General features: G+C 45.2%; 1 protein-coding gene across 2 annotated transcripts in view; it reads left to right on the top strand.

The window, feature by feature from the left end:
- Nucleotides 1-2,474: 2,474 nt before the first annotated feature.
- The window catches only part of Cacna2d4 (calcium voltage-gated channel auxiliary subunit alpha2delta 4), a 108,716-nt gene continuing 85,388 nt past the window's right edge, over nucleotides 2,475-25,802 (top strand). For both annotated transcript variants that reach the window (XM_028880504.2, XM_028880503.2), the window contains exons 1-6: nucleotides 2,475-2,805; nucleotides 5,762-5,843; nucleotides 7,597-7,713; nucleotides 8,096-8,155; nucleotides 9,651-9,813; nucleotides 10,563-10,694. In XM_028880504.2, coding sequence (XP_028736337.1) covers nucleotides 2,642-2,805; nucleotides 5,762-5,843; nucleotides 7,597-7,713; nucleotides 8,096-8,155; nucleotides 9,651-9,813; nucleotides 10,563-10,694 — 718 coding nt within the window. In that variant the 5' untranslated portion in view covers nucleotides 2,475-2,641. The remainder of the gene's footprint in view (nucleotides 2,806-5,761; nucleotides 5,844-7,596; nucleotides 7,714-8,095; nucleotides 8,156-9,650; nucleotides 9,814-10,562; nucleotides 10,695-25,802) is intronic.

Here is a 25,802-nt window from a genome sequence, read left to right as displayed (position 1 = left end):
AGGGTGAATCAGGAGAATTAGGAGTTCTCAGCCACCACTGGCTACATAGTGACTTCAAAGCCATCCAGGGATGCATGAGATCTTGTTTCAAAAACAAAAATAAATCAGGATGGTCTCATATAAGCAATGAGACTCTGAAATGATGGCTCTGACCAGATCATCTCAGATTTCAAATTTTAAATCCCTGACTAGGGACATTCAACTAGTAAAACCACTGCAAATACACCCACATTGGAGGAGGGAAAAAAAATCCTCTAAAGAGGATATGAACACAAAACCCCAGCTCTAACCAAGAGGCTGTTTGCTATTGATATCTGCTGAGATGGGGAAACCGGTTTTCTCTAATGGAGTGTCACTGAGCATATTAACCACACTCCAGGGCAAGCCCCATGCCCAGGAATATTTATCTAGCCAACATAAAATGGATTTCATGGTGTGTGTGTGTGAGAGAGAGAGAGAGAGAGAGAGAGAGAGAGAGAGAGAGAGAGAGAGAGCCCCACCTCTCTTTGGCTTCCTGCAGTGAGAGAGACAGCACAGGCCTCACCAGACTCCAGCATCCTGCTCCTGGGCATCCTGACTCCAGGACCATGGACAGAAACCAGAGAGTCCATTTCAAGTCTGCTGTCACAGTAACAGAAAGCAAACTGAAAGACCCAGCTTAATGCCCCCAGACCCAAGGGAGGGAGCCAGCCATGGGAAGGGGAAGGCACCATTGCAGGCAGAGCCCCTGAGGGGGCCACAGACTCCATGACGGAGGCAGCCCTGAAACAGAGCACACCCAATGTGCCTAAGGAACAGCAGGGACCAGGGCAGGGAGGGAGACCAAAGCACGGAGGAAGCCAGACCCAGTGGGCACTGGACCTTGTGACCTGTAGTTAAAAACCTCTTTATGTCAGCCACAGGGTCCCCTGAGCAGAGCAAAGACTTACATTTTCCAAGAATCCCAGAGTTTTTAAAGTACAGGTTGATGTGGGGTGGGGCCCGCTGTCAGAGAAGAGCCACAGGAAGTACAGGGGCTTCATGAGACAACCCAAGCACAGATGACTGACAGTAGTTCTTGGGGAGGCCAGATGCAAGGAAGGCAGAAGAGGCAGGACAGTGACCAAAGGACGCCAGCTGAAGCTGACAGGGAAGTTAAGGGAGGTGGCCTCCCAAGGGCCAGCACCCGGCTCTGAGGCTGCAGGGTGGAAGGCCAACTACATGGAGGGACAACTACATGTCAGACTGCTGTCCGGGCTCCTGCGGTGGGTTTCTGCTGGTGGGTCCAAGGACGGAAAAGAGTACTAGACTCCAAGGGGTGTTCATGTCAATGACCCTCCAGAGGTGCACATGAGGGGCACAGAAGGACACCAATGTTAGGCCATAGAGAGTGACTGGCTGTAATATGGGGGTGGAGTGGGGAACAGGATTTTGCCCAATGTGGTGGTTGACCAGATGTCCATTGAGTGCTAAATAGACAAGCAAAACATATATATTCATGTTGGAGTAATACAGCCTTGAAAAGAAAGTGTTCAGGCACATATGACATGTGTGCACTAAAGACACTGTGCTAAGTAAGGTAAGACAGTGATAAAGGATGAAAATGACATGATTTCACTAAAATGAGGCAGTCAAAATCAGACAGAAAGTGGAGTGGTGACTTCTAGCAGGTAGGGGGGAGAGGATAGGGAACTTTTGTCTTTTCCTTGGAGCAGGTCAAAACTCTCAAGTGAGCTGGGTGGTGGTAGCACATGCCTTTAATTCCAGCACTCGGGAGGCAGAGCCAGGCAGATATCTATGTGAGTTCATAAGTTCGAGGCCAGCCTGGTCTATGAAGCGAGATCCAGGACAGGCACCAAAACTACACAGAGAAACCCTGTCTTGGGGAAAACAACAAGAACAAAAAAAAACCTCTCAAGTGAGTAGCACTGCTTGCAGAGAGGTGTATGTGCACAGCATGTGAGGTTAAGGTCCCAGGCTGCTAAGTGCATTGTTAGAAAGGAGGATGTATACTTCCCAGGCAAGTGGACCTCCAGGTTGCTAAGGTATTTCCTGTGCTTGCTGGCCTTGATTGGCTGGCCCCAAAGCTCCAGGCCTGGAAACATGAGCCACACTACCTCTTTTCCTCTCTCCCTCTCAGTGCCCACAAAGCCTAGCCCCACACAGTAGGTTAGCCATGCCCTCCTAGGAATGCTCAGAAGGTAATGAGAGTCCTTCAGGGTCTGGGCCTAGCTCTGAACAAACTCAGCTACTAGAGTGGGGCATCCTCATTCCATCGAGTTCAGAGGCTGTTCTGTGGACACAGGATGGCCTCTTTGGAGCAGAAGGGTGAGCTGGCCCAGCTGCTCAGAGCTGCAATCAGGGTAATCCTGCTGAGGTCACCCCACTCCTGCATCAACCCCTCCTCTGGTAACAAGAAGGGATTAGAGGAGAGGCCACTGGATTAGAGGGGGTGCTTGCTCACTGCCTCTGCCTCGGGACAGCCAGCAGCAAAGCCCCCGATCGCCTGGGGCTGCTCCTGTGCTAGCTGCAGCAGGAGGCAGAGCCTTCTACTTGGGACCAGCCAGCAGGCAGACCACCTGCACACCCAGGGACCAGTGGCAGCAGGTACATTCCCAGCAGGGCCTCTGTCTTCCCCTTCCCCATTCACGGTGCAAGCACCATGCCAAGATGCTCCACTCTGCCCTCCAGCCACAACTGGGACCACTACGGACAGTGGCCAGCAGTCTGGACCCTCCTGAGGAAGATGCCAATCATTCTGTGGCTGCTGCTGTTGGACACCTCCCTACCTGCTGTGAGGGGCCAGACCAGAATTCCTCTGGAAACGTGAGTCTTGGGTTGGATCCTACCCTGGAGACCCTTCTCGTGGCTTCCTCCCTCTGGCCAACTGCCCTGCCTCTGAGAGACCCTTCCCTTCCTGACCCCTGTCCTCCTCAAATCCTTGCTGATTTTGGAGTCTACCTGCCCCTGCCTTCTGGCTTTGTGTGGTTGATGTCAGGGTTTGATGAGGGCACAGGTATCCAGCAGGGAAGTTAACTATAAGAGGGGGTGGGCTTGGCCTGCAGGGGTTCTAGAAGTGACTATTGTGGCTCCTAAGGACTCCCTGGGTGATCTGTGCCTGGACACTGAGAAAAGGTGAAGCTGCTGTAGATGGACAGGCAGGATGGCGCCCACGAACAGCAGGGCCTTGTCTAGGAACACAAATAGGATAGTTCCAATGGTCTCATTATTTCTATACCTCCCTGCCTCCTTTAAGGCTTTGGTTCTACACCCAGCCATTAAGACTGGTGTTTGGAAAGAACTGGCACCCATCATTTACGTCTAATACAATCTCTCTGGGTGTTTGTTCTTTAGTCTGGAACATTCCAAGCATCCTAGACTGACTCTTCACAGTTCACATCTGGGCCTAACTGCTAGAGCCGAGCTGGCAGGACAGAGACCCATGCAAGCAGTGTTTGAGATTTGGGAAGAGTGGACTTCCGTGACACTGGGTGACCCCTCCTTGCTCTTCTCAGCACTGTACCAATGATGCCTTCAGCCCAGGCAGTCTCTCGGTGGGGGAGGTGATATCACAGGCCCACAGAAGAAAGTGCTGAGATCCATGCTGCTGAGCCAGCCTGGCTTTTGAGACATTCCCTGTAGCCTTGCAGAAGCTGAGCAGTCTTTATCTCAGAAGGCAGGTTCCTTTACCCTTCTGAGCAGCAGGGGAAAAAAAAAATGGCTGGCATCCAGGGAGGCAATCAACACAGAAACCTCAAGAGCAGCATGGGATAGCCACCTCCATGAAGCCCTGCTGCTGCTTTCCTTTCCCAGAAGGACAGAGCTCTGTCACCCATTCTCCCTCTCCCACTGGGTCCCTTGCTGTCCTCCACCTCTGTCCTGTTGTGCCTCCCGCTCATTCCTCAGCCATAGCCACTTGCCCTCCACATCTACTCTACACAAGGGTGCCAAAAGCCTCCTGGTGACCACTGTAGCCCCCACACCTTGTTTTCTCTAGATACCCCACACCTTGATTCCTGGAGCACAGTGACTAGCTTCCCATGGGCTCCTGGGTGATTTCTCTGCCACCTTCAATAGAACCTTGCCATCTGCAAGTCCCTGAAACTATGGGTGTCCTACGGTCTGTCATCACAGATCAACCCATTCTACACACTTTCCTTGCCAAGAGTCCATTTGCCCTTTGTGTCTTAATCCTACTCATGTCCTTAATGGCTCCACCAGTCTCTTACCTGTCAGACTCCCATACTCAATGTCTGTGCACACTTCTTTCTGAGCATCATAGGAGCTTGTCAAGGGTGCAGTGTTTCTGTGGCTCCTAAAGTTATGGAGTGTGCAACTGACCCGATAAAACTCACTAGCCTTGTGTCAAGAAGCTAACATTCAACACACATCACTTTCCTCTCTCTTTGATTCACTCAGGCCACTGCCTTATATTCTCAGCAATGGTCAACAAGCCAAGCTGGAGGCCTTGAAGTCCTTTTTCACACCTCCAAGATCTCCACCTAAAATTCTCTTCCGAATCTCCTCGCCAAGCTAACCTCCATCTCACTGTAGATGCTGAACTCTGATCCTGCCTCCTCCACTTTGTCCCTCTCCATCATTGTCATCCTCCTGCAAAGGAGTACCACTCTACTCCACGGGAAGGTGTGTCCCTCACAGTCCATGGCTGCTGTAGAGATAGTGTGGCATGCAGTCAGACCTCAGTAAGAGCCAGTGCAGGTGGATGCTGCTGACCTTAAAGGGGCCACACTTGCTCTGGTTATACGGCCCAAACAAGACCTGGGAGCCTACCTTCTAGGAAGGAAGGAGGGCTCAGGGTCCCAACCAGGTTACCCTCCTAGCCTGCCCTACTCCAGACAGGCACTTGGGGTCATTCTGTCCTGGCCCCACTGTTTGAGGGTTCAACAGGTCGGTGTCCCATAGACTTGAGTAGACACTCAAGTAGTCACGAACTGACTATTGAAATGTGCAGATTGGCTCAGGAAGTTGCAGAATGGTTCAGGATGTTCCCCTCTAGTCTAGACATCCACAGGCTCTCCCTCCTCCTTCCTTTCTCACTGAAAGGTCCTTGAGACCATGGGGTTAGAGTCCACTTTGAGCCTATCAGTACCACACCCTGGAGCAGCCAGAGTTTCCCACCCTAGCCAGGCTGCAATTTTGGGGGGATAGGAGCTGTTCTAGTTTACTTTCTGTCACCATGATAAACACTCTGACAAAAACAACTTCACATAGAAAGGGGGAGTTTACAGTTCCAGGTTACAGTCCACCATAGCTGGCAAGGCAAGGCAGCAGAAACTGGAAACAGTTCATCCCATCCCATCCACAGTTAAGAACAGAGAAGCGAGTGTGAGCATGCTTCCTTGCTTGCTCACTTGTGCTCTGCTCAGTTTCTCTAGTGTTAGACAGTTCAGGGCTGGTGCCTAGGGAGTGGTACCACCCACAGTGGGCTGGCTCTTCCCAGATCAGTTCATTAAGACAGTCCGCCAACAGACACACCCATAGCCCAACCCAACGTAGACAGTCCTCACTGAGACTGTCTTCCTGGGTGGTTCTAGGTTGTGTCAAGTTGGCAAAAGCTAACCATCACAGGAATGCTGGGTGTTGGTCATGTGTGAGTGTGTGTGTGTGTGTGTTACGTGTGTGTGTGTGTGTGTGTGTGTGTGTTACAAGTGTGTCTGTGTGTGAGATGCCTGCTTTGCATGTACATGATGTGGCTGTCACCTTTGAGGATCTGACATCCGATCCTGATGAGAACGTACACCTAGGCTTTCCTGTCCTGCAGAGTGAAGCTATGGGCCGATACCTTCGGCAGGAATTTGTACAACACGGTGACCAGATACTCAGGCTCTCTCTTGCTGCAGAAGGTCAGTGGCCTCTCCCAGGGAACTCCAGCATGGTCAGAGGGTCGCTTCCCACGGGGAGATAGAATTCCCAGCATCAGAGCTGTAAGGGGTCTGAGAGACCATCTCTGTCAATCTTATCGTATTCAGATGGGGCCCTGGAAGGCTTCACTCCTACAGCACACCAGTGTGGACAGAGTGAGGTCAAGAGCATTCTGTCAGTTCAGATCTTGGGAAACCAAGGACAGATTAGACCTAAGGGGTTTATTGGGTGGGTAATGGGAGCTCGGTGTGGATGCCTGGGAAGGAGCCAAGAGCAGATCAGAGTATGGGGGTGGGGCAGAAGGGACAACAGACAGCCCAGGAGTGTCAGCTGCAAGCAGCAGGTATCAATTTCCTCTCTACAGGCAGAGCAGTTCCAGAGAACCCCAGAACCCAGGCTGTGCCCAGGGATCTGCATCCTGTGCACCCTGGCAAGCTGAGCCCATGCCTGGCTCCCAGCAGAAGTGGGCCTGACAGAAGGGCAACCCAGCTGCCCTTGTTAATTAAGTGCCCAAGAACAGATCTATGTCTGGCCTGTGCTCAGCCCGCTCATGAGCTGGCATCCTTTCCTGGAACCTGACTCCCTGGACATGTAGCCTTCTGTTAGCCCCAGAACCTAAGAGATGATTGCAGGCTTTAATTCAAATTACCACAACTCCAAGAGTCATCTTCTCCATCTTGCAAAGGATGGGGATCCCCGGCTTTTACACCAGCCCTGAGCACACTGCTGCCCTTCCTCATCCCCTTCATGCTGCAGAAAGTGGGAGGAGCCAGGGTGGACCCTGGGGGCTCTCACAGGTTTAAGACTCCAGGAGCCCTCACAACACCCTATTCTGTTGTGAACAACAGCTTGTCTGATTTTCCTGTTTGAACCCTCCAGCCCCAGGGGAGGGAGATGAGGAAGGATTGTGTAGTCTTTGTGGGTGAAAGCAATCTCTAGACTATGTGCATTCTATAGCACTGTCAAAAGCTGTAGATGTGGGCCAGGCGGTGGTGGCGCACGCCTTTAATCCCAGCACTCGGGAGGCAGAGGCAGGCAGATCTCTGAGAGTTCAAGGCCAGCCTGCTCCACAGAGCAAGATCCAGAACAGGCACCAAAACTACACAGAAAACAAACAAGCAAACGAACAAAACTGTAGATGCATCCCATCTTACAGAGGAGGACACTGAGTACCTTGCTAAGATCACAGGGCCAGCAGGTTACAGGGCTGGTCAAAAGTCAGTGGTGACTTACTGAGGAGACGGGAATCTGAAGCCAGTTTCTAGGCTCCACCAGCCGCCTCACAGGCATCACTCTGGGAACTGCTGCGCTGGGTCCCTCAGTGGGATGCAAGCCCAACACGGGACGTGATGTTCTCAGGAGCTGGGCAGAGGTGAACGGACACTGAGGCTGCTTCTCAGCTGCCTTCACAGCAGGGGTCAGGGACGCTGTGGACTGCACAGAGCAAGGACAGGGGCTACTGGCACTCCGTCTCTCCCCGTGTCCAAGCTGCCAGCTCACTGGCTCTGACTGGTGTCAAGTTTAATTGCCGCCCAATGTCAGTCAACTCTCATTAAGGACAATAACTTCCATGGGCCTGGAGTCCTGAACAGAGGGCCGTTTGAAGACAGGCAGCCTAAGAAGACTGTGATTAGGAGGTCATGGGGCGTGTACTGTAGAGGAGCTGGTAAGGTTTCAGGACAAGCATGGCCCTGGTGCACTCGGGTATTCTTCCTTCCACTTTGTCTTGCCCAGAAGTACAAGGATGCAGAATCCAGTCTGAAGATCAAAGAGGTGGATGGCTTGGAGCTGGTGAAGAAGTTCTCAGAGGACATGGAGACCATGCTTAGGAGGAAAGTCGAGGCTGTCAAGGTGCCACTGCCCGTTCCCCAGCACTGGCCTGATGACCCTTTCAGGGACTCCACTCTTTGTAGATGGTCCTCTCCTGGCTGGGTGGACGTGGACAGCAGAGTGTGTTATATTAGCCAGGACACCACAGGTGTCAGGGTAGGCATGTCGCTCAAGGAAGGGGACACCTCCTGTTCTCAGCCAGGCCTTGTAGACATTTGGGGACGAGGACACCTGCACACCTCAGAGTACCTAGGAACCCTGGAGGGTGGGTCCTCCTGGCTGAGAAGGCAAGAGAAGAAACAGAGAGTTGAAGAGGGAGGAACAGAGCAGGGAGCTTGGGCTCGGGTGGCAGAGGACAGCAAGTGATGGTGTCTCTCCTTTCCCTTCCTGCTCCCTCCCTCAGAGCTTGGTGGAGGCTGCTGAGGAGGCTGACCTGAACCATGAGTTCAATGCCTCTCTGGTGGTAAGTCCTCTTGGGAGTGGATGCTAGGCTGGCTGGCTCTGCCCCAACCCCATGGCAGCTGGGGTACCAGCTGTGAGAGGAACAGAGCTGCAGCCGCCCAGGCTATGCCCCTGTGCCAGGCTGTGCCCTGGCTTTGCCAGCGAGGTCTTCTCTCCGCCTCCTGAGGCTCTCAGGGAAGGTATCCTGTAACCATGTGTGGTGGGCCAGCAAGCACTGGGGAGCAGACGGGAGAGGGGAGGTTCAGCAGGGATAACCCCTGGGAGGGGACTTGGGAAACTGAGGCACAAATGAGTGTCTCTGAGCTGAGAGATCGGAGGAGGCACAGGAAGAAGAAGGCTCAGGTCGGATGAGGATGCAGGAGATACAAACCCTCTGTGTCCAGGGGAGAGTATGATGGGATATCACCTGAGAGAGGCCAGGGTCAAGATCTTGGATGCAGGGGGCCATGGCTGTTTTCCTTTACTGTGGTAAACACCACAGCCAAAAGCAACTTGGGGAAGAAAGGGTTTATTAGACTTACATATCACAGTCACAGTCCATCACTGGAGGAGGCCAAGGTAGGAAATCAAGGCAGAAATCCGGAGGCAGAAACTGAAGCAGACCCATGGAGGACAAGCGCTTATTGGTTTACTCTGTGTGCTTTCTTATACAACCATTCATCATCTTCCCAGGGTGGCATGGCCCACAGTGGACTGGGCCCTCCCATAGTAATCGTTAATCAAGGAATGCCTTCACAGACTTGCCTCCGGGCCAATCTGATGGAGGCATTTTTCTCGACTTATGATCCCTCTTCCAAGATGGCCCAAGCTTGTGTGTGAGGGCTGGAGTCAGGGAGGGACAGAGCTGGATCTGAGCTTACAAAGCTAATATTGACCAGAGGGCATCAGAATGGAGCTGGGAGGGGTGTTGTGGCCACAGTTCTAGAGGGAATCAAGGTATGAGGCTTGTGATGTGGAGGCGTAAGGGAAGAAAGTGGGTCTGATTGTGGTCCCTTGGGTCACAGCCTTCCTGCCCTGTGGGGGGAGGAAGCAGCAGGACACAGGCCCACTGGCAGGGCCGCAGAGGCTCTTTGAACCATCTGGGTCTCTAGGACCCTCACCACTGGAAGGAACAGATGGTGCTGACACCATCTTTTGCATCCATCTGGCTGCTTGAGTCTCGATCTGTCTCTGGCTTGTGACTTTCCACCCACACTAAGCCAAGCGGAGAATCAAAGCGATGATGACTGGGACAACTGGACCCCACTCAGCCAGTGAGCCCTCAGATCCAGCTATCTTGATGGATGTTGTGACCTCATCACCCCTTCTTTGCCTGAATTTTCTGCCAAGTGCAGCGTAACTGGACACCACCAACCCTTCCCGCCCAGCCTGGCCTCGGGTTCGGTCCTCTGGCGCTTCCTGCTCCCCTCCCTCTCTTCCTCTTTCCTTCTCTCTTACTCGCTCTCCCTCTTTGCGCCTGCGCTGTCTCCTCTGGACCTGTCCCTCTGTCTCCCCAGTTTAACTACTACAACTCGGTACTAATCAACGAGAAGGACGAGAAGGGCAACTACGTGGAGCTGGGAGCTGAGTTCCTTCTTGAGTCCGATGCGCACTTCAGCAACCAGAGGGTGAATGTCTCCCTGAGCAGTGTACAGCTCCCTACCAACGTGTATAACAAAGGTGCCTGGACCCTCACCACTGGGTAGTCTAGGGGGTGGGCTGGGGGTCCTGAAGGGCTTTGAACATTCTGTGTCAATTTTTCCAAGAAGCCCTACAGAGCATTGGCTGTGTCTCCAACCTCTTTGATCGGATGAGAAAAGAAATTATTCCATACATGCATGGAGTGTTCTGTTTTCTGTTGCTATGACAAAATACCAGAAGCTGAATAACGTAGGCAAGGTTTCCCTAGTTCAAGGTTTGGGAAGCTGAGTCCAGCCAGCACTGCACTGCTTTGGTGAGGTCCCTGGCTGCGTTCCACTGTGGCAGAGGGTGTCATGCTGGGGGTCTGTGCAAGGAGGTGCAACTATGCATGGAGGCAGGAAAAGAGTGGAAAAGCAGGTCTCTCTCTTCCACAGCAGCCCTTTCAAGAGAACTCACCAGAGTCCATAATATTCTAAAAACTCTGCCCTAGGGCAGCACCCACCATGGTTCAATCACCTCCCTCTATCCCCCATCCTTTGTCACATGACTCTACCGAGCACCACACATGCAAACACAAACTCTGGGGGCACACACACATGCCACATCCCAACCTCAGCACGTGGGCTGGGAGAGAGCTGATGCTCTGGGTTAGTGAGCATGGGCTGCATGTGAGCCTGGTGCAGTCCTAAGGGAAGCAGGGGAAGCTTGCCCGTGTTTACACGTGTAGGCTGAGGCACGGGCATCTAACGTCACTCCGCCTGAAGTTCCTTCCGTGATCTCACTTTCAGACCCAGATATTTTAAATGGAGTCTATATGTCCGAGGCCCTGAACCCTGTGTTTGTGGAGAACTTCCAGAGAGACCCTACGCTGACCTGGCAGTATTTTGGCAGTTCAACTGGGTTCTTCAGGATCTATCCAGGTGAGGACACTGGGCAGCATCTGTCACCTCTCTGCTTGTTCTCTGGGAATAAAGTATGAAGACAGGTCCTAGCACTCGAGGGCTCCTATAGCCAAGGCATTTTTGACCCACACATGGCCTTCTTACAACCTACTGTGACAGAGTCAGTGGGAGCTGCTAAGTGAAATTCCACTAAGCATCACAGTAGCTGTCACAACTGTTGGGGGAGCGCCTGTCCTGGGAAAGCCTGTGGACAGTGCCAGGGAGGATCCTGCAATCCCTCCCCTTAAGGGAATCTTCCTAGTTGGAGAGCAGAGTGCCCTGTCCTCATCCAGAACAGGGAAAGCTGTCTTTTTGACACACAAGCATGAGGACCAGAGTTCAGATCCCTAGAACCCATGTGAAAAACTGGGCATGGTGCACACCTGTAATCCCAGCAGTGCAGAGATGGAGACAGGGATCCCGGGAAATCACTGGGCACCCACTCTGGTGGAATTGGTGAGCTCCATGGATTCAGTGAAGACTGAGTCTCAAATAACAAGGTGGAGGGCAACAGGAAGACACAAACTGCTGGCCTTTTGCCTTCACAAGTGCACACACTGGTGCTAGCCCCCTACACACACACACACACACACACACACACACACACACACACACACACACACACACACACCACATGCCAAAAAAAAAAAAATAACCAGCCAATGTTTGTGGGTCTTTTCTGGTTTCTTGCCACTTAGAAAAATTCACCTCCCCATCTTATGTTTCTATGTCCAGAAAGACTTTTGGTGTCCCCTCTTCTGGACAGACACTGGAATGATAAAAGCGGGCCTCTCTTTGGCTCCAGGCTGGGAAGCCAACCCCTCTCACAGGGTGCAAAGGGCAAGTGTGGCTCCCATCTCTACCATACTCCCGGTCGTCTTTGTCAGACATTCCCAGTTCGCCGCGGGGTTCCACTTCAGTGCCGGGGTTCACTTCACCCTCCCTATACAGAGGACCTGATGCTTGAGCAGCCCATACTGTCCCTAGAGTAGGATTTCTGTGAAGAGCCCTCTGGGGCCATTTTTAATGAATTTTTTTCTTCTTGTTGAGCCTCAGGAGTTATCTGAAAGAATATTCTGAGTATTAATTCCTTATTGGCTTAATGATTTACAAATATTTTCTCCTGTTTTATGGGTTGCCTTTTTAATTTGTTGATATTACCTTGTAATCTTTTAATGGATAGTGTTTGAATTATCCCACCTTCTTTTATTGTTTATGCCTTTGGTGTTATGGCCAAGAAATCGTTGCCAACGCCAGTATCATGGGAATTTTCTGCTATGTGTTCTAGTAAGAATTTTGCAGTTGTGAATCTTATGCTTAAGCTTTTGCTCATTTTGAGTTACTTTTTTTATGTTGTGTTGGTAAAGGTTCGGCTTCTTTCTCTCATATGTGGCTGCCAAGTTTTCTCCAGACTATTTGTTTAAGGGTTGTCATTTGCTCTCCAATAGACTTAGCATGCCTGTCAACAATGATTTGATCATGTTTCAAGGGTTTATTTCCAGTGTCTCTCTTCTAATCATGGGTCCCTGTGTCCATATATATGTTAATAACACACTAGTTTGATTATCATAGCTTTGTAACAGTGTTAAAATCAGAAGATGTGACTCATTAGAGTGCCACTCACTTTTGTATCATTGTGACAGAACACCCATCCAAACAGCTTATGGGAGCAAAGATGTATTTTGATTCATGGCTTCAAAGTGTCCCAGTCCACTGAGGAAAGAAGGTTTAGCAGTGGCCAAGGCCCTTTACCTTATAGCAGACCTGTAACAGAAAAAGTGTCAGAACTGGAGGCCAGACTATATAACTTTATGACTGTGTGCCTGCACATATGCATGTGCGCCACATGGGTGCAGTGCCCATGGAGGCCAGAAGAGGGCTTGGATTTCTTAGAACTAGAGTTACAGATGATTGTGGGTGCTGGGAACTAAACTTGGTCCTTTGTAAGAGCAGTAAGCTCTCTTAACCACTGACCAATTTCTCCAGACCCCCGACAGTTTATAGTTTTTATTATACAAAATTGTGGTAGAATATTTAACTAAGTAAAGATGTGTTACATTTGTTTATGCTGTGGAATATTACTTTAATTGTGTAAAGGTGTGTTACATTTGTCTATGCTGCATTTGTTTAACAATGTAAGGATGTGTTTAATTATGAAAAGATGTGTTGCTGTTTCACCTTGCCTGCCTAAGGCACCTTATTGGTCTAATAAAAAGCTGAATGGCCAATAGGTAGGCAGGAGAGGGATAGGTGGGGGCTGGTGGAAGAGAGAGTAAGTAGGAGGAGAAATTGAGGCTCAAAAAGAACAAGAGAAAGGAGAATGAGAGGAGAGAATGAGGGAGATCACACCTGGGGCAAGAAGCCAGGCAGCCACCAGACAGACAGACACAAGAAGCAGGAAAGTAAGCTACACAGCAGGAAAGAAAGGTGAAAAGCCTGAGGCAAAGGGTAAATAAAGAGAAACAGGTTAGTTTAAGTTAAAAGAGCTAGTCAGAAATGAGCCTAAGCTAGGCTGAGCATTCATAACCAATAAGAAGTCTCCTTGTCATGATTTGGGAGCTGGTTGGTGGCCCAAAAGAAAAAGCCTGGTACACAAAGTCTTTTGTTCTTTTGTGATGTTACTGAAAATTGAATCATTGTGGTAACTTCCTCTTCAGGTTGTCCATAGCAACTGATTTGGCTTGCTGTTGCTGAATTTGTTTAGGAGGCCGAACACCTGCTTTACCGGGCTTGCCACCAGCCAGAGCTGCAGTGTGTGAGCGCAGCCATCTCCCACTTCCCTTCCACCTTCGCCCTTGATCTGTTTCCGGCCTAGTCGCTCTGACTAGAACTTCCAGGACTGGTTTAAACAGAATTATTTTAGAATGAGTTTGTTTTAAGACAGCTAAGAGCAAGTGCTTTCAACCTTATGCTGTGGATTTTTCCATCTGTGGCTTTTGTTATGTTGAAGTGGTTTTCTCCTGTTGCTAGTTCATAGAATCTTTTTGTCGTGAAAGTGAGTTGAATTTTGCCAAGTTTCTTTTCTGCTTCCTTTCGGATGATCATGCTGTTTTTTTCCTCATTCTGCTAAGGCGATGTTTTCTGTCAGTCAGTTTTACAGGTTAGGAAATCCTTACACTCTAGGAATAATGTATTGCCCTTTTAATTTGCTACCAGATGTGCTTTGCTGGGCTCTGTTGAGGAATTGGGCATCAATGTTCTTGGCGGACATTGTGCTATAGTTTTCTTGTAGCATCTTTCTATGGCATCAGGGTGATGCTGGTCTCACGGACTAAGTTAGGAAGCAATGTCTTCAATTTTTCAGAAAATTTTGAGGATTGATATGAAGTTTTTAAGTGTTTGGTTCTGTTGGTCTGGAGGCCATTGGAATCTGGACTTCACTTTGTCAGGAGATTTTTAATTTTTGTTTCTATCTCCTTAATAGTTATTTAGAATTTAGGCCATTTTCTCATGATTTCGTTGAGGTAGTTACTGTGTTTTCAGAGTTTGTTCATTTCATGTAGGCTCTCCAATTGGTTGATATATAACTGTGCATCAGCCTTTTCCCCACAGAATTAGAATGAATGCCCCCTTTTAATTTTTATATTTCAGTAATTTAAGTCCATTTTCTTAATAGCTTTGTCAATTTTATTGATCATATCAAAAAACTAAATTTTTATTTCACTTATTTTCTCTATAGTTTTCCAGTCTTTTATTTAATTTCTGTCCTAATTTAATTTTTTCCTTCTTATATCTTTGTATTTTGTTTCTCCTACTTTAATACTTCCTTTAAAAAAATCACTCTATTCTAATTAACTCACAAAAACCTCATACAGATGGTTTAAGGAAGCCACTCAAACATGTGTCCCATCCCAAGCTCCGTACATCTCAGTGGACTTCTCTCTAGTGAACATGGCCATTCTGAAGCAATGGAGCATCACTCAGGGTGCCGAACTTTCTTTATCAGTTACTTTATTTTATGTTATGTATATTGGTGATTTTTCTTGACATGTTTGTGCACCACAGACATGTTTGGTGCCCACAGAGGAGGATATCAGATCCCCCGGGACTGGAGTTACAGATGGTTGTCAGCTACCATGTGGAACTAGAACGTGGGTACTTTGGAAGAGTGGCCAATGTTAACTGCTGAGACATCTCCCTAACCACTATCAATTACATTTTATTCACTTATTAAACACAAAAGGTCTACTACAGAGTTGAAACTTTAAAAGAAAAATAAAGCTTTCTCTACTCTATCATGACATGTGTACTCTTGCTTGTATTTTATCCCTTCTCATAATCTAATCCCATCATTGGTTTGGTCTCCTTTCGAAGTTCTATGCTATGCCCCCAACTTACAACTATACATGTATGCATTGTAGGTTAGGATCCGTACCTTTCTGAGTTTGGGTCAACTCACTAAATACTATACTTTCCAAGTCCATTCATTTCCCTGCAAATGTTATTATTTCATTTGTCTCTATAGATAAATAATATTCCATTTGTATATTAGCACATTTTCATTATTCACTCATGTATTGATGGATAGCTAGGTTGGATTCTTTTCCTTAGTATGATAAATAAAATAGCAATAAACATGCATATGAACATATATCCATGGTAGGATTTGCAGTTCTCTGGGTGTATGCCCAGGAGTAGACTAGCAGGGTCACATGGTCGTCCTGGTTCTTTATCTGTTAGGGAACCTCTGCACTGACTTCCATACCGACTGTAGTAACGCTCACTCCCGCCAGCAGATAGGCTCTGCTTTCCTAGTATCTGCTTTAGATCTCTTGATGGCAGCCATTCTGTCTAGGGTGAGCAGGTGTCTCAAAGTACTTTTAATTTGCATTTCCTTGATGATGAGGGATGTTGAACACTTTCAAAAATCACTATTGGCAATTTGTGTCTCTTCTTTGGAGAACTGTCTGTCCATTTTATTAGTCCATCTACTGATTGGCAACTTTAGAATTTTTGAGTGTTGAATATTTTAAGTTCTTTGTAAATTCTGACTATCAGCCCTCAATCTGAAGTATAACTGGTAGATTCTGTGGGCTCTTTGCTCTGCCAATGCTTTTTTCTGCTGTGCAGAAACTTTTTAATTTCATGTAGCCCATCCCATCTGTCAAAACATGTGGCTTGTTCCTGTGATGTTGTGGGGTTTTTGTTTAGTTGTTTGTTTTGAGAAAGTTCTTGCCTTACTTGTGTTTTGAAGAGTATTTTCTGTTTCCCTTGAGCAGTTTCAGTGTCTCAGATTTTAATTAAACCTTTGATCCATTTCCAACTGAGTTTTGTACAAGGTGAAGAATATGGATTCACTTCCATGATTCCGCTGCTAGATGTCCAGTTTACTGGCACTGTTTGTTGAGCAGGCTCTTTTTTCCATTACATGCTTTTGCCTCCTTTGTCAAAAATTAGGTGGCCATAGTTCTATCAGCATGTTCCCAAGTCCTCTGTTTGCTCTCATTGGCCTGCCCGCCTGTTTTTATGCCCACACCAAGCTGTCTTTATTACCTTAGCGTTGTATGCTCTCTGTACCCTTAGGGTAAGCTGAGGTCATTGTGATGCTCCCAGTTGTGTTCTTGTTCAGGATTGCTTCCGGTATGTGTGGTCTTTCATAATTCCATGTGCATTCTTTGATTGTTTTTTTTCTAGATCTGAAAGATATGACATCAGAATTTGATGTATCTTGTATTAAATATATAGATTAATTTTGGTTGAATAACTATTTTTACAATATTAATTCTGCCAATCCAGGAGTATGGAAGATCTTTCTGTCATCTAGCATCTTTTTTCCATTTCCTTTTTTGATGTCTTAATGTTTTTATAGTAGAGGTCTTTCACTTATTTGGTTAGGTTTATTTTTTAGATACTTAATTTTTTGAGCTATTATGAATGAAATATTCTTCCTAATTTCTTCTCTGAGAATTCATTGTTGATATATATGAAGGCTACTGGATATATATATTCAATAGATAGATGATAAATAGATGATAGATTGACAGATATAGATAGATAGATAGATAGATATATAGATAGATAGATAGATAGATAGATAGATAGATAGATAGATAGATAGATAGATTTGTATCCTGCACCTTTAATGTAAATGTTTATTAGATCTAGAGTTTTCTAGTAGATTCTGTAGTCTGTTAAATATAAAATCATGTTGTCTACAAATCAGGACAGTCTGACTTCTTCCTTTCCTATTTCTATTCTCTTTATGACTTTCTCTTGTCAAATTGCTATACATAATACTTAAAGCACTATATTGAATAAGAGAGGGGACAGTGGGCATCCTTGACTCATCCCTGATTTTAGAGGAAATGCTCTCAGTTTGTCTGTTTAACATAATGATAGCATAGGTTTGTTTTAATTCCCCTTTATTATTTGGAGCTGCGCTCCATCTATTCCCCATGTCTCTAGGGTATTCATTGTGAGAGCATGTTGAGCTTTGTCAAATGACTTTGTGGCATCAATTGGGATGATTTTGTGATTTCTGTCCTTAATTTTTATTATATGGTATATTACATTTACTGATTTGCATGTGCTGAATCAACCTTGCATCTCTGGGATGAGGCTTACTTGGTCATGATGTATGATTTTCTTAATGTGTTTCTGAATTTGATTTGCAAGTATTTTATTAAGAATTTTCAAGCTGGGCCTGATGAGACATGCCTTAAATTCCAGCACTTGGAGGGCAGAAGCTGGAGTATCTCTGTGAGTTCAAGGCCAGTCTCATCTACATGGAGAGTTCCAGGATAGCCAAAACTACACTGAGAGACTCTATCTCAAAACAACTAAAACAAAACCAAAACAAGAATTTTTGCATCTATGTTCATCAGAAAATTTAGTCTGCAATTATCTTTCCTTCTTCCCTTTTTGTCTTTACCTAGTTTGGGTACCAAGATAACACTGGCTTTGAAGAACAAGTTTGGTAATGTTCCCTCCCTTCTACTTTGTGGAATAAAATAAGAAGTGTTTGTAGTGAGCCTTGGGCAACTGATAGAATCCAGCAGTGAATCCATCTGGTTCTGAGCTCTGCTGTCAGGGAAGACATTTAATTACAGTTTTGACCTCATTGCTTGTAATGGGGACTTGCAAGTTATTTATGTATTCTGGTTTTAATTTTGGTAGGTCACATGCATTTAGAAATGTATCCATTTCTTCTAGGCTTTCCTGCTTTGGGAGTGTAAGTTATCCAAGTGTTCTCTTACCATGTGCTGGATGTATTTTATTGGAGTCTGTTGTAACAACTTTTCTTTTCTAATTTTGCTGATATAGATCTTCTCCCTTTTTCTTTTTGTCAGATGGCTTAATGGCTTGTCAATCAGACTAACATTTTCAAAGAACAAACTTTTGGTTTGATTGATTTATATATTGTTCTTTTAGTTACTATTACATCAATTTCATCTTTAATATTCATTATTCTTTCTATTTACTAGTTTTAGAATTGGCTTACTGTTGTTTTTCAAAAGTCTTGAGATGTGTCATTAGATAATTTGAGATCTCTCAGGGCAGGTATGTGTGCTTGTGTCTATGTATTTGTGTGAATGTATTCCATATGTATACAGGTGCCCATGGAGGTCAGGAGAGAAAGATGGATCCCTTAAAGCTGGATTTATAGGTAATTTTGAGCCACATGATATGTGTTACAGATCTGCTTAAATTATTTATCCCACCTGGTTCATTTAGTAGGTCCTATACATCCATAAAATCATCTATTTCTTTAAGATTTTCCATTTAATTTAATAAATGTTTTAAGGTATATCAGAATTATTTTCTGAATTTTATTGGTGTTTGTAATAATGGCTCTTTTTTTATATCTATCTTTACTTAATTTGGGCCTTTTGTGTCTTTTATTTAGGTTGGTTAAGGGTTTCTCAATCTTATTTATCTTTCTCAAAAAAATACTTCTTTGGTTGTGTGGCCTTCCCCTGGAGCGTAGTCAACCCACCAGGGGATACACCCTTAAAGAAAACAGTCTTTCCCTCTCCTGTTAGCTATCAATTGTAGGCAGAGTTTCTCTGTGTCCCAGAAGCCACTTCCCAAAAACCACAAAGAGGCTTAATATTAATTATAAATGCTTGGCCAATAGCTCAGGCTTATTACTAACTAGCTCTTACAACTTAAATTAACCCATTTATATCAATTTACATCCTGCCACATGGCATTACCTCTCTTCCATCTTGCACTTCCTGTTTCCTCTTCATCTCTGACTGGCAACTTCTCTGATTCTGCCCTTCTTCTCAGAGTGCTTAGTCTGGTTCTCCTGCCTAACCTTATCCTGTCCAGCTATTGGCCGGTCAGCTTCTTTATTAAACCAATCACAGTGGCATATATTTACACAGTGTAAAGGAATATTTCACAATCAATAGTTCCTTAGTTAGGCATGAGACTTCATGCCCACCCACCCCCTCCATGCTTGAATTTTGCCTGACTTGTACTTGCACAGGTCTTGTGCTGTCTCAGCTATTATGAATTCATGTGTACAACTGTCCTGCTGTGCCTGGAAAGTACTGTTCCCTGTAGTCACCTACCCCTGTCTCTTACAACCTTCCCACGTGGTCTTCCACAATGATCCCTGAGCCTAGGGAGGGTGTGTGTGATACAGCTGTCCCATTCAGGGTTGAGCATTCAGCAGTTGTTCTGTGCATTTTGGGCAATTGTGGCTCTCTGCATGTGTTAATCACCATCAACTGCAGAAGAAGCTCCTCTGAGGAGGGTTGAGAGATGCATTAAACTATTGATACAAGGGCAAGTCATTAGAAGTCAGTGTAATGCTATGTCCATTTAACAGAGTAATGGTAATAGGTTCTCCCTAGGCCTATGACATGTCTGCCACTGGTTCTTGGCCCTGATGGTGCTAGAAATTAGTTTCATCCAAGCTGAGGGTGGTTGATTGCTCTCATAACATGTCATTCTTGCACCAGTGGACATATCTTTCTAGGCTGATCATTGCTGTAGTTGGCAGGGTTCACAATTGGATGAGGCTGGCGATCACTTTTCTCCTTTGGTAATTTGTATAATGTTTTCTAGCACTGTGAAAGCTAGCCAGTAGGGAGAAAACTTCCAGGCCAGTATCAGCTTGATTCTTTTCATATTCTGTGACTCAAGTATATGGTGTCTTCAGCAATAGGGGCTTACCATCAAATTCTGGAGACTAAACAAGGGCACTGGCAATATCCTGTAATGTCTGGGGATCTATGGAACTTTACTGAACAGCAACTCCAAAAGAGGCTCCATTACTGATACTGACCTTTTTGTTTGTTAGCCTGTGGTTTCTAGAAAGTATACAGAATGAGGTAAGCCAGATCCAGACAGACAATGATGCATTCTCTCTCTCTCTCTCTCTCTCTCTCTCTCTCTCTCTCTCTCTCTCTCTCTCTCATCTAGTTCCAGATTTTCATATGTGACTATATAATATAGAGTAACTGTAGAAACCAGGAAAATAAAAAGGGACCATGGCAGGGGGCACAGGAGAGGGGAATAACAGGATATAGGTGCTATGAAGAGAGAAATAGAAAAAAAAACAGGAAAAGGGGCTTTAATTGGGGAAGAGGAGGGAGGTCAATACAGAAGGAGAGGGAATAAAGAGGGAAAAATAACACTAAGGATGTTTGAGAAAGCCATAAAGAATCATGTTTTATTTACCTAAAATTAAATATAATAGATAATCAGTATATATGTGCATATACATATATGTATATATGTGTGTAAATTAATACATGTAAATGAAGTTATGCCACTTGGGCTGACAATGCTTTCCCCATGAGCCATAACAAAAGTCCCAGTACCATGCATGAGAAACTCCCGTTTAAGTTGTTGGTCAGTAGTTCGAAGAGACTCTGCAAACAATATGGGCTATTGCTCTTGCTTTTGGTTGCTTTCTAATAGTCCTAATTGCTGAAGACACCGTACTCTTCAGCTAGGACTCAGATCTAAGCTGGATCTGGCCTGAAAGCCTCCTTCCTGAGGACTAGTTTTCAACATGCCAGAAGGTGTTGTGCTAGCTTCCAAGGGAGAGAAGCAACCAATGGTCCTACCCAGCTGTGATGCCCATGATCCACAACAATGACCAGTATGGCAAGATATCTCTAAGGGTACAATAATGGCACTCATGTCTTGGTTGTAACCTGTGGTGGTATTGTGTTCCCCAAAATATTGTGCACTCTAATAAACTTATCTGGGGTCAGAGAACAGAACAGCCACTAGATACAGAGGCTAGAAAATGGTGGCACTCACACTTTTAATCCTAGCCTTCTGGAGGCATGGATCTCTGTGAGTTCAAGGCCGTACTGGAAATAGCCAGGCATGGTGACTCACACCTTTAATCCCAGGGAGTGGTGGCAGAAAGCAGAAAGGTATATAAGGCATGAGGACCAGAAACTAGAAGCTTTTGGCTGGTTAAGCTTTTAGGCTTTCTAGAAGCAGTTCAGCACACCTTTAATCCCAGGGAGTGATGGCAGAAAGTAGAAAGGTATATAAGGCGTGAGGACCAGAAACTAGAAGATTTCTATCACCACAATCTCCCCTCCATTTTGATCATTCCCCCATGACCCCTTATTTATGTTCTGACCTCTATAGGTCATTCTGTATACTTTCTAGTCCTATCCATTTACCTCCAGATTTGATGATTTCATTTTTCTTTACAGCTAAACAGTGTTCCATTGTAAGAATATACAACATTTTCAGCATCCATTCATCAGCTAATGAACATTCTGATGAGAAATCTCCTGATTATGTTTCTAATTCCTGACTATTGTGAACAGAACACCAAAGAACATGGAAGTATCTCTATAGTAGGACATAGAGTTGGGAGGAGGTTTATGCCCAAAAGTGACATAGCTGAATCATGGGCTACATCTGTTTCCAGCGTTTTAAGGGATGTCCACTGTGATTTTCATAGTGGCTGCACTGGTTTGCATTCCCACCAGCAGTGAATAACTGTTACTGTTTCTCCACATCCATGCCAGCATTTGTTCATCATTATCATCATCACCACCACCACCATCAACAGCAGCAGCAGCAGCAGCAGCAGCAGCAGCAGCAGCAGCATCACCATCATTGGTTTTTGGGGGCAGTATTTCTCTGTGTATCTCTGGCTGTTCTGGAACTCACTCAGTAGACCAGGCTGGCCTTAAACTCACAGAGGTCTACCTGCCTCTGCATCCCAAGTGCTGGGATTAAAGGCATGTACCATCACCACCTGGCTTATTATTTTTAATCTTAACCTTTGCTATTGGGGTAAATTGAAATATCAAAGTAGTTTTAATTTGCATTTCCCTGATAGCTATGGATATAGAACATTTTAAAGAAATGTTTGTAGCAGAAGTTTTCCTGTGTCCCACCCAGCCCATCACTCAGAGGCTTATATTAATTACAAACTGGATGGCCTATGGCACAAGCTTCTTGCTAGCTAACTCTTACAGCTTAACCCATTTCTATTAATCTATAAGTTGCCACGTGGCCATGGCATTACCAGTCTGCTGGCATCTTGCTGCTCCTTGGGCAGCGGCTGGCATCTCCCCTTACTCTCCTCTCTCCTTTCACCATCTCTCCTGGATTTTCCTGCCTGGCTCCATCCTGCCCTGCATGGGCCAGTGCAGCTTTATTTATCAACCAATCAGAGCAACACTTCTTCACAGCATATAGAAAGACATCCCACAGCAAATATTCCTCAGCCATTTGTATTTCATCTTTTGAGAATTTTGTTTAGTTTCACATCCCATTTTTATCAAGTAGTTTATTTTCTTGATGTTTAATTTTTTTAGTTCTTTGTATATTCTAAACACTAGTCCTTTGTCAGATGTATTGCTGACATTTTTAGAGTCTGCCCTTTCATATGAATGACAGTATCTTTTATTTTTCTGTTCCATGAGGTCCCATTTATTAATTCTTGGTCTTAATGTCCTTGCTATCAGGATTCCATTCAGAAAGTCCTTTCCTGTGCCTACAACTTCAGTGTATTCTATACTTTGGAATGGAATACATACAGTGTACCAGGTCTTTTGTTGAGGTTTTTGATTCATCCGGAGTTAAGTTCTATGCAGGGTGAGAGAGAAACATCTAGTTTCATTGGTCTGCATGTAGCTATCTAGTTTGGTCAGTACTGTTTGTTGAAGATGCCATTTATTCTCCAATGCATATTGTTGGCCTCTTGGTCAAAATTCAGATGGCTGTAGGAGTGTGGGCTTACGTGTGGGTCCCCAATGACTAATATGTCTGTTTTACACCAGTACTACACTGTTGTTGTTACTATAGCTCTGTACTGTAACTTGGAACCTGGAGATACAGCCAATGTGTTTTTCTTCCAAAGTGCAGGACTCCCTTGAGCATTCATATAAAGCATATCTAGTAGCAACAAACTCCCTCTGCTATCATTTGTTTATCAAAGGATTGTCCTAATTTCTCTCTCACTTCCTACTTTTTAGTATTAATTAATTTGTGTAACTGTGATAGTGCAATGTTTCCATACATACACACTTTTAATAAATCAGCCCACTGACTTCTGGCCTCCTAAATTCTGATGAGAAGTCTCCTGATTATCTTACCGATGAATCCATTCTTTCTTGCTGCTTTTAACATCATCTCCCTATCTTTTTGGCTTTTGAAAGTTTGGTCATAGCATCTCTTAGAATTGGCCTCTTCCTGTTGATCTTACTTAAAATCAAGAGGGAAGTTTATATTTGTATACATCATCAAATGTTATACTTACATATTTATGTACTCTATTAAATTTGAGAAGTTTGGGGCCATCATTCCTTCAAACAGTCTTTCTCTTTGTCCCTTTCTTCTCCTTCTGGGACTCCTCCAGTGCGTTGGTGGTCAGCCTGATGGTGTCCCAGGGATCCCTTAGAGTCTCTGCACTCTGCCAGACTTTGTTCTTTCTTCCTTCACACTCAGTCATCTCTATCACCCAATCTTTGCTTTCACTGACTGTTTTCTGTCTGTCAAAATCCACCTTTGAGACTTTGAGTCAGTTTTTCATTTTAGCTGTGGTATTTGCAACTCCAAAATTTCCTTTTTATTTCTTTTTAACTTTTTTGCTGATATTTCCTTTTGCTCATATGTTGTTGCTTGATTTTCTCCATTCCTTCTTTTGGTCCTTTGGATGTCTTGGAGACTATTGCAAAGTCTTTGTTTGATATATCTGTCAGTCATCTGGTGTTTTTCAGAGATAGTTTCTATCAATCCCGGCCCCTAAATGGGCCACACTTCCCTATTCTTTTGTATTCCTGGAGTTTTTGTTTTTGTTTTAATTGAAATGTGAGCATTTAAGTCTAATATTGTAGCAATCCAAGAAATCAGATTCCTTTCTCCAGTGTTTGCTATTGTTTTGCCTTTTTTATTGTTTTAAGCTGACTCTGTATTGAAAGATCAGTCTGAAATATAGATTTAAGGTCTCGGATTTTTCCCATCACATGCATGGTCACTTTGTAATTCTCTTTAAAAATGCAATTGTTTTATATGTCCTTCCCTTTAATGCGTAGCTCCAAAAAATAGCAAATGAATGGATGAGAAGGGAAACACCTGGTCTTAAAATTCCCTAGAAGTCACTTGGGTCAGGAGGAGGGACTCGCACCGCAGTGGGAGTACAACAAAGATGGCCGGCGGTCTTTACACACGCATTACAACAATCAGATGCAGCAACCAGAGCACAGAGCCTCTATTTCAGGGATGCAGGGTCTTTGGGGCCAGCCCTGACTCCTGTAAGCTATGTGCTAGCTTTTCTAAGAATACATGCACAGCTGCCTGCCACAGGACTGACATGAGAGGTGGGCAGCCACTATGCTAAGAGCTGAAACTGATAGGCACTAACTGCAATTTACCATCAAAGATTCTCCCGCAAGTTGAAAGCCTTTAATAGACCCAAAAGTTCCAAAATAGTGATATCAGACGTATTCAAACCATGCAATTATTGTCTAGGTGGGCAGGCCTCCAGTGCCTCCCACACTGCTATCTTATCTTCCAGAATACTTTCTCTGCTTTGCTTGTCGTTAAAATTATAAAGCTGGCTTAGTGTGTGTGCTTTTAGGACTAACTTTTTCATTCAGTGTGATGCCACCAGACTCTCTCTCTCTCTCTCTCTCTCTCTCTCTCTCTCTCTCTCTCTCTCTCTCTCTCTCTCTCTGTGTGTGTGTGTGTGTGTGTCTGTGTGTGTGTGTCTGTGTGTGTGTGTGTCTGTGTGTGTGTGTCTGTGTGTGTGTCTGTGTATGTGTGTTGGTGCTGTGAATGACACAGGAGGATCTCCAGCATGCTAGGCAAGCGTTCCACACCTGAACTCTGTCCCCACCCTGTGAGTATTCTTACACATGTTTTGTTTTTAGATGTATTTCAGGAGTTTCTCTTGAGTCTGTATCTAGGAATAAATTTTCTAGGTCTTAAGATATCTAGGTATTCAATTTTGGCAAGAAAAATCACAAATTATTTTCTAAAACATTTGTATTCAATTATATTCCCCCTGAAGTGATGAGTAAGATATTCTACTGATTCATGCTTCCTTTAACTGAGGATTGTTAAGCCTTGAAATTCTCTGTTAGTCTGTGATGGTATCTCTCTGTGGTTTGACATCACGTTTTCTGATCATGCAGTAAGAGTAGCACCTTCCACTCATAATTACCTGCATGCGTTCCCTCCCTGAGAAAGGCATATTTCATTTTGCCCACTTAACTCCTGGACTTTCTGACGTTAACCCATCTTTCCATTCCTATTTAATACCATGACTTGATTTTAGCAAATCTTTCAGGCACTGCTACATTAGACTCATTAATATTTTATTTCGGGCTTCTGTATTTATATTTGTAAGAATTACAGTCCTGTCCATTTTCTGGCTCACACCTGTAATACCAGGACTCAGGGGGCTTAGGCAAGAGAACTGATGAAGCCTAACCTGAGCTACATAATGAGTTCCAGGCCAGATGGAGAGAAGGAAGGGGGTATATGGTAATCCCAGTATGCCAACATAAACATAAGCAGTTAGAACTAAAATGGATGAAACAGGACACTGAGAGGTAAAGACAAAGAATGATTCCTGAAGAGCTGGAGTGTAGCCCAGTGGAAGAGCATTTGTCTAGCATGCACAGGACCTTGGGTTCCTCCTCCAGC

This window comes from Peromyscus leucopus, chromosome 3 (genome assembly GCF_004664715.2).
Source record: "Peromyscus leucopus breed LL Stock chromosome 3, UCI_PerLeu_2.1, whole genome shotgun sequence".
In the NCBI taxonomy this organism is placed as follows: Eukaryota; Metazoa; Chordata; class Mammalia; order Rodentia; family Cricetidae; genus Peromyscus; species Peromyscus leucopus.
The sequence above is the reverse complement of the archived record's forward strand: the minus strand, read 5'-3'. Positions and strand labels throughout refer to the sequence as shown.